This window comes from Anolis sagrei, chromosome 2 (genome assembly GCF_037176765.1).
Source record: "Anolis sagrei isolate rAnoSag1 chromosome 2, rAnoSag1.mat, whole genome shotgun sequence".
In the NCBI taxonomy this organism is placed as follows: domain Eukaryota; kingdom Metazoa; phylum Chordata; class Lepidosauria; order Squamata; family Dactyloidae; genus Anolis; species Anolis sagrei.
The window spans coordinates 26,138,110-26,146,988 of record NC_090022.1 but is presented as its reverse complement, the minus strand read 5'-3'; the positions used below and the strand labels follow the sequence as shown (position 1 = coordinate 26,146,988).

The 8,879-nt window shown below is 47.2% G+C and overlaps 1 protein-coding gene across 1 annotated transcript; it reads left to right on the top strand.

The window, feature by feature from the left end:
• Nucleotides 1-4,645: 4,645 nt before the first annotated feature.
• Nucleotides 4,646-8,651, top strand: LOC132766722 (zinc finger protein OZF-like). Its single transcript, XM_060761030.2, has 2 exons — nucleotides 4,646-4,797; nucleotides 7,053-8,651. Exon 2 carries the CDS (start codon nucleotides 7,115-7,117, stop codon nucleotides 8,057-8,059), a length of 945 nt encoding a protein of 314 aa, XP_060617013.2. The 5' UTR covers nucleotides 4,646-4,797; nucleotides 7,053-7,114; the 3' UTR covers nucleotides 8,060-8,651.
• The last annotated feature ends 228 nt before the right edge of the window (nucleotides 8,652-8,879 follow it).

Genomic DNA, 8,879 nt, shown 5'->3' with positions numbered 1-8,879 from the left:
ACCCCGTCTAACACAGGCTGTAACCCTATTCCCTGTTCGGCCTTACGACTGACCAATAGGACCTCTGTCTTGTCTGGATTCAATTTCAATTTGTTAGCTCTCATCCAGTCCGATACAGCAGCCAAACACCGATTCAAGGTCTGGACAGCCTCCTTGGTGACAGGTGAGAAGGAGTGACAGATCTGGACATCATCTGCATAGAGATAACATCGCAGTCCGAAACTCCGGATGATCTCCCCCAGCGGCTTCATGTAGATGTTAAACAACATTGGGGACAGAATTGAACCCTGTGGGACTCCACATGACAACGGCTGTGGGGCCGAACAGGTGTCACCCAGTAACACCTTCTGGGACCGTCCCTCAAGAAAGGACCGGAGCCACTGCAAAGCAGTACCCCCAAGTCCCATATCTCTGAGGCGTCCCAGAAGGATACCGTGGTCAACGGTATCGAAGGCCGCTGAGAGGTCCAGCAGAACTAACAGGGACACACTCCCCCTGTCCAGCTCCCTGCGCAGATCATCTACCAAGGCGACCAAGGCTGTTTCCGTTCCATGTCCCGGTCTAAAGCCAGACTGTGCCGGATCTAGATAATCAGTGTCTACCAGAAATCCCTGGAGCTGTGTCGCCACCACACGTTCCATGACTTTGCCCAAGTAGGGGAGATTGGAAACTGGCCGATAGTTGTCTAATTGAGTGGGGCCCAGTGATGGTTTTTTCAACAGCGGTTTGATAATAGCTTGTTTCAAGCTCGCTGGAATTTTGCCCTCCTGCAAGGAGGCATTAACCACCACCTTCACCCACTCTGCCAAACCCCCTCTGGCTTCCTTTATCAGCCAGGATGGGCAGGGGTCTAGGATGCATGTGGTGGGTCGCACCTCTCCAAGGATCCTGTCCACATCCTCAAGCTGAACCAATTGAAATGAATCCAACGAAACCGGACAAGCAGATGCTCTCGTTACATCCTCAGAGACTGCATTTAAAGTGACGTCGAATCCAGACCGAATCAGCGCAATTTTATCAGCGAAGAACCGAGCAAATGCTTCACAGCGAGCTCCTGAGCTGTCAGGGATCTCGCTTTCCGGCGGATTTAACAGACTCCTGACAACCCGAAAGAGCTCAGCTGGACGGTTCTTCGCCGATGCAATATTGGCCGCAAAGGATGTTTTTTGTGCTGCCTCTATTGCCACACCATAGGACCTTAAGAAGGCATTCAGGTGTGTTTGGGCTGATTTAGTCCAAGCAATTGGCATATAGATATACTAGAGTAAACATTTAGCCATCATGTATCTTTCTGGGATCATCTCCAGTCATTTATAAAGATGACTGAAGCTGCTGTGAGTCTTCTTTGTGGACGGAAAAATCAGGGTATAAATATAATAATAATAATAATAATAATAATAATAATAATAGATCGCACAGACAGACTACAAGCAGAGGCATAACACTGTTGCTCAGATGATTCATTGGAATTTGTGCCACAAATACCATCTGCCTGCGACATAGAAGTAGTGGAATCACAAGCCTCAAAAAGTTACAGAAAATGAAAAGCTACTCTGGGACTTCTGAATTCAGAATGACAGAGTTTTAGAGCAAAATACTCCTAAACTCACAATCTTGTTAAAAAACAAAGAATGGATCATCGATGTTGCAATTCCAGGTGACAGCAGGATTGAAGAGAAACAACTAGAAAAGCTGACACGATATGAGGGTTTAAAGATCAAACCGCATAGACTCTGGAAGAAACCAGTAAAGGTGGTCCCAGTGATGATCGGCACACTGGTTGCAGTGCCTAAAGACCTTGGCCTGCACTTAAACACAATAAGCGCTGACAAAATTGCCATCTGCAAGCTGCAGAAGGCCACCTTACTGGGATCTACATGCATTATTCACTGATACATCACACAGTCCTGGACATTTGGGAAGTGTCCGACGTGTGATCCAAAACAACAGCCAGCAGAGTGATCTTGTCTGCTGTGGGCTCATCTTGTTGTGTTTCAAACAATAATAATAATAATAATAATAATAATAATAATAATAATACCTAAGAAATAAGTCAGTAGCATTGTACACTTTGACAATGAACTATTGCTGAAGATATTTTGGATTCAGTCCATCAAATCACTCAAAATCCAGGTGAGGTCTGACCAACATAGAAAAAAGTAGAACTATGACTTCTTTTTATACTTCTTGAGTTCGGAGTAGAGCAACTGCTTTGGCAGATGGTGATCGGGCATTCGGACAACGTGGACATCCCAGCAGAGTTGATAGCGGATGAGCATTGCTTCAATACTGGTGATCTTTGCTCCTTCCAGTACGCTGACATTTGGCTGACATGTTAGTTAAAGTGTTGTTAAAACTGAATTACTTGCTTACTTACTTAGGCGATCCCTCATAGTCCGAGGATGATGGTCCTCTAAGTGTAGTATCCTGGCGGTGAGTTCGTAGGTGACTGTGGAGCCCTATTCTTGATCTGCATCTTCTCCCACAGTGAGGGCATCGGTTTCCAGGTGTAGGTCAGTCCCAGTTGGGGTTGGCTTGACGCGCCTTCCTCTTGGCATGTTTCTCTCTGTTTAAACAGCTCCACTGGCTGCCGATAAGTTTCCGGTCCCAATACAAGGTGCAGGTTGTCACCTATAAAGCTCTAAACGGTTCAGAACCTGCCTATCTATGTGGCTGCCTCCTCCCTTACGAGCCCACGCGGACCTTAAGATCTTCTGGGGATGCCCTTCTCTTGCTCCCGCCTTGTCTCAGGGCGGTGGGGACGAGAGAGAGTTGGTTGGGACGAGAGAGAGCGAGGGCATTCTCAGTGGTGGCCCCCCGTCTCTGGAACTCCCTCCCCAGGGAGATTAGGCTGGCACCCTCCCTAGCCACATTCCGTAAGGAATTAAATACGTGGATGTTTTGTTGTGCTTTCAATTGACGACTCCTATGACAAATGGCCTGTATCATGAATTTAATTGTCATTCATTCTGATGTTCTATATTATATTAACTGATCCTGTTAATTGGCTCTGTTTCCATTATTTTTCCTGTGCCTTTATACATTGTCATCTACCTTACTAAACCACTTTATCCTTTAACTAGTTCACATAGTGGTTTTCCTCCCCCCCCCCCCACCCTCCAAAATTAGTCTGCTGTTATTATTGTTGCTAGCTATTTTTGTTATGTTATTTTACGCTGCTTTTATGTTTTAATTGTTATTGCTTTATTTTAATTGTATTCTGCCTGGGCTTGGGCCCCATGTAAGCCGCCCCGAGTCCCTTCAGGGAGATGGAGGCGGGGTAGAAAAATAAAGTTCTTCTTCTACTTCTCTCTTTTGCCCTCCATTCATGCCTTTTCAAATTCTGCAGCACTGCTGGTCACAGCTGACCTCCAACTGGAGCGCTCAAGGGCCAGGGCTTCCCAGTTCTCAATGTCTATGACAGAGTTTTAAGGTTGGCTTTGAGCCCGTCTTTAAATCTCATTTCCTGTCCTCCGACATTCTGTTTTCCGTTCTTGAATTCAGAATAGAGCAACTGCTTTGGGAGACGGTGGTCAGGCATACGGACAAGGTGGCCAGTCCAGCCGGGTTGATGGCAGAGGACCATCGCTTCAATGCTGGTGGTCTTTGCTTCTTCCAGCACACTGACACTTGTCCGCTTGTCTTCCCAAGAGATTTGCAGGATTTTTCGGAGGCAGCGCTGATGGAATCGTTCCAGGAGTTGCATGTGACGTGTGTAGACTGTCCACGTCTCACAGGCATACAGCAGGGTTGGGAGGACAATTTATAAGCTTGTTTATAAAGCTTGTTTGTTGCTGTTCATTCGTTCAGTCATCTCCGACTCTTCGTGACCTCATGGACCAGCCCACACCAGAGCTCCCTGTCGGTCGTCACCACCCCCAGCTCCTTCAAGGTCAGTCCAGTCACTTCAAGGATGCCATCCATCCATCTTGCCCTTGGTCGGCCCCTCTTCCTTTTGCCTTCCACTTTCCCCAGCATAATTGTCTTCTCTAGGCTTTGCTGTCTCCTCATGATGTGGCCAAAGTACTTCAACTTTGTCTCCAGTATCCTTCCCTCCAGTGAGCAGTTGGGCTTTATTCCCTGGAGGATGGACTGGTTGGATCTTCTCGCAGTCCAAGGCACTCTCAGCACTTTCCTCCAACACCACAGCTCAAAAGCATCGATCTTCCTTCACTCAGCCTTCCTTAAGGTCCAGCTCTCACATCCGTAGGTGACTACAGGGAATACCATGGCTTTGACTAGGCGGATCTTTGTTGCCAGTCTGATGTCTCTACTTTTTACTATTTTATCGAGACTGGACATTGCTCTCCTCCCAAGAAGGAAGCGTCTTCTGATTTCCTGGCCACAGTCTGCATCTGCAGTCATCTTTGCACATAGAAATACAAAGCCTGTCACAGCCTCCACATTTTCTCCCTCTATTTTCCAGTTGTCAATCATTCTTGCTGCCATAATCTTGGTTTTTTTATGTTTAGCTGCAGCCCAGCTTTTGCGCTTTCTTCTTTCACCTTGGTTAGAAGGCTCCTCAGCTTGTTCATAAAACTGAATTAGGTCTCCAGGTGATGCAGCCTTACTGGAGCATCTTCATCCCTGGCAGTTCGAGCGGCGGCCACGAGGGGGAGCCCGTTCATTCCCGGCAGCCAAGCTCCTCTCGTTGGCCAAGAGGAGGGCCGGGCTTCCTCGTTTCAGGCTCTGCGCCTAAAGCAAGCCAAGCAGCAGAAGCAGCCTCCCTTCTCCTCCATTGAAGCCAGGAGGGACCTTCCCTTTATTCCTCATCCGGAGGAGCAACGCACAGCCAGGGTAGGAGCAAGCACTTGGAGGGATGCCCTTTGAGGATCCCCCTTTTTTTCCCTTTGATGCCAAGGAGGGAGAGGGGCGCCTATACTGCAGGGTTAACGCACTTTGATCCTGCTTGAACTGCCATGGCTCACTACTATGGAATCATGCGAGCGGGAGTTTGGTGGCGCCAAAGCTCTCTTTGGCAGAGAAGGCGAAAGACCTTGCAAAACTACAACTCCCACGATTCCATAGCATTGAGTTGAAGTGGGGCCAAACTCCATTCAGTTTGCAATGTAGGAACATCCTCAGCTTTGGCACCATATACTCATCCAGGTTCTGAATGCTTTAAACTGGATTATATGGCAGTGTAGACACATAGACCGTGCTGTGGCGCTGCTAGTTAGTAGCCAGCTGCATTAAATCATTTCTGACTGAGAGGTTATGAGTTGGAAGCCAGCCCGGGTCGGAGTAAGCTCCCGACCATTAATAGTCTTGCTTGCTGTTGACCTATGCAGCCCGAGAGACATTTGCAGCTGCCAAGTAGGAAATTTAGGTACCGCTTTATGCTGAGAGGCTAATTTAACTGATTTATGCTAGTTAGTATCCAGCTGCATTAAATCACTTCTGACTGAGGAATCATGAGTTCAAAGCCATCCCGGGTCGGAGTAAGCTCCCAACCATTAATAGTCTAGCTTGCTGTTGACCTATGCAGCCCGAGAGACATTTGCATCTGTCAAGTAGGAAATTTAGGTACCACTTTATGCCGGGAGGCTAATTTAACTGATTTAGGCTACTTAGTATCCAGCTGCATTAAATCTTTTCTGACTGAGTGGTCATGAGTTCGAAGCCAGCCTGGGTCAGAGTAAGCTCCCAACCATTAATAGTCTAGCTTGCTGTTGACCTATGCAGCCTGAAAGACATTTACATATGTCAGGTAGGAAATTTAGGTACCGCTTTATGCCGGGAGGCTAATTTAACGGAGCTATGCTAGTTAGTATCCAGCTGCATTAAATCTTTTCTGACTGAGTGGTCATGAGTTTGAAGCCAGCCTGGGTCAGAATAAGTTCCCGACCATTAATAATCTAGCTTGCTGTTGACCTATGCAGCCCGAGAGACATTTGCATCTGTCAAGTAGGAAATTTAGGTACCGCTTTATTCCGGGAGTATAATTTAACTAAGTTACAACGCCATAAAACCTTCCAGAAGCATGCAGAAGAATGAGAAAGTACTCCATCAAAGGATCCGATGTCACAAGTGGACAGTGAAGCGACAGCTCCCCCTGTGGCCGGAACCGAGCATACTCTCATGAAACCGGAAAAAGCTGGAATGTTATATATGAGTGGTTGTAAACCTGTGGGTCCCCAGGTGTTTTGGCCTACAACTCCCAGAAATCCCAGCCAGTTTACCAGCTGTTAGGATTTCTGGGAGTTGGAGGCCAAAACATCTGGGGACCCACAGGTTGAGAACCACTGCTATATATGTTGTATGTCTAAATGGCATTGAATGTTTACCATGCATATGTGCATTGTAATCCACCCTGGAGGGTGAGAAGAGCAGAATATAAATACTGTAAATAAAATAAAATAAATATAATCCAGTTTGAAGCAGATTATCAGTATTCAAAAGATAGATTATATGGTCACTGTAGATCAGGAGCCCCCGGTGGCACAGTGGGTTAAACCGCTGAGCTGCTACACTTGTTGACTGAAAGGTCACAGGTTCTAATTCAGGGAGCGGCATGATCTCCCGGTGTCAGCCCCAGCTTCTGCTGACCTAGCAGTTTGAAAGCATTCAAATGTGAGTAGATCAATAGGTACCGCTCCAAAGGGAAGGTAATGGTGCTCTATGGAGTCATGCTGGCCACATGACCTTGGAGATGTCTATGGACAATGCAGGCTCTTTGGCTTAGAAATGGAGATGAGCACCAACCCACAGAGTCGGACATGACTGGACTTAATGTCAGGGGGAAACCTTCACCTTTACCTAGATCAGGCATGGGCAGACTTGGGCCATCTAGCTGTTTTGGACTTCAACTCCCACAATTCCTAACAGCGTATTGTGGGAGTTTAATCCAAAGTATGTGGAGGGCCCAAGTTTGCCCGTTTCTGCTGTCCTGTATTTGTCAACTTCCATACAGTTTGAGGTACATGTAAGAGATATATCTCTTTTGTTTTTGAGATGCTTAGTATCCAACTGTTAGTGTTCGTTCTGGATAGATATCTATTAAAAGCAGGTGACTTTCATTTTCTGAATGTGCAAAATTACTCTTTTCTCAGGTACAGAAGAGAAAATTGAACCATGGAAGACAGATTTCGGAGTTTTTGAAAACAAAAGCATAATGCTAACCACGAATCCTGAGTGTAGCCAACCACCTGAAAGTAACTGCAGGGGTAAAACTGGAGAAGAGAGGATGCTGCGGACAAGATCCACAAAACCCGTTCGAGGCATCCGGAAACGCAAAGACTTTGTGGTCTATCAGGGAACCCAGGCGGAGGAGAAGCCCAACATCTGCATTGAATGCGGGAAGACTTTCAGCCAGAGCTCCAGCTTGGTCAACCACCGGCGAACGCACTCCGAGGAAAAGCCGTACACGTGTCCGGATTGTGGGAAAAGCTTTGGGGTCAGCTCCAGCTTGAATAGACACCAGAGAATCCACACCGGGGAGAAGCCCTACAAGTGCAACGAGTGTGGCAAAAGGTTCAACGATAAATCCAACTTGACGCAGCACTGGCGGACTCACACAGGCGAGAAGCCTTATAAGTGCGTCGACTGCGGCAAATGCTTCAGCCGCAGCTCCCACAAGAAGCACCATCTGCGACACCCGCTGGGCAAGAAGCTCGTCAAAGGCACGCAAACCGATGGCGGCTGTGCCACCGCTGACGGGAAGCCCAAACCCAAACGGAAAGCAGTGGTGTTGAACAATTGCACTGAGTGCTGGCAGAGCTTCAGCCAGAACGCAGATCTGGTCAAACACATGCGCATTCACACCGGGGAGAAGCCGTACCAGTGCAGCGTTTGCGAAAAGTGTTTCAGCGTCAGCTCCAACCTTTTCCGGCACCAGAGGATCCACACTGGGGAGAAGCCGTACGTGTGCTCCGAGTGCGGGAAGCGGTTCACAGACAAGTCTACCTTGGTTCAGCACCGGCGAATCCACACTGGGGAGAAACCCTATGCCTGTAGGTTTTGTGGCAAGAGCTTTAGTCACAGCTCGCATCACAAGAGGCACGAAAAGATCCACAAAGGAGAGTACCCCTTGTTGTCTTACTCAGCTTCCCTGAGCTAGCACAATACTCAAAAGAAGAAATCTTATGCACTTTGGTGAATATTTTCTCCAGAAGCATGCTTTCTACTTGGAAAACTTACAGCAGAAGCTTGAGGATGGGGTGAAATAGGATAATAATAACAACAACAACAACACTTTATTATACTAACCTATCTCCCTGAAATAGGATGTTGTTGTCATTCTCCATGGGGTTGCTGGACTTCCAAATATCAGTTCAGCAAGTTTGAATATTGGGCTATGACTCTGGAGACCAGGGTTCGAATCCCCACGCAGCCATAGATAAGCACTGGGTGATCTCAGGAAACTCACACTGTCTCAGCCTCAGAGAGGGAGGCAGTGGCAAACCTGGTCTGAATATATCTCACCAAGAAACTCTTGTGGTAAGAGGTTGGAGGCACACAACAAGCCACAAAACAACAAGAAGTTTTGGATATGGTATATGTATAGGATAAGAACATCCAGTTCACCAAGGGATTTTCAGGGTAATCACAGGAAAGGTTTTCTTGGAATATAGGAAATTGGATATAAGGTTCCTGCATTGAGCAAACCCCTCAAATATAAAGGAGTAGAAATAAAAGCTAGTACATCAGGATGGCAATATCAGTTAGAGTATTTCACCTGGGATGCTAGTTGACTACATGTAAGGAGGTGTTTGCTTCTTAAACCAATAGCTCAGGCATGGACAAACTTGGACCCTCCAGGTGTTTTGGACTTCAACTCCCACAATTCCTAGCAGCCACAGGCCCTTTCCTTTCCCCCCTCAGCCGCTTAAGCCTGAAGCTGTTAGGAATTGTGGGAATTGAAGTCCTGGAGGGCCGAA

Excerpts from the sequence above, each read along its gene's own strand:
- LOC132766722 (XM_060761030.2), top strand. The coding sequence starts at position 7,115 with ATGCTAACCACGAATCCTGAGTGTAGCCAACCACCTGAAAGTAACTGC.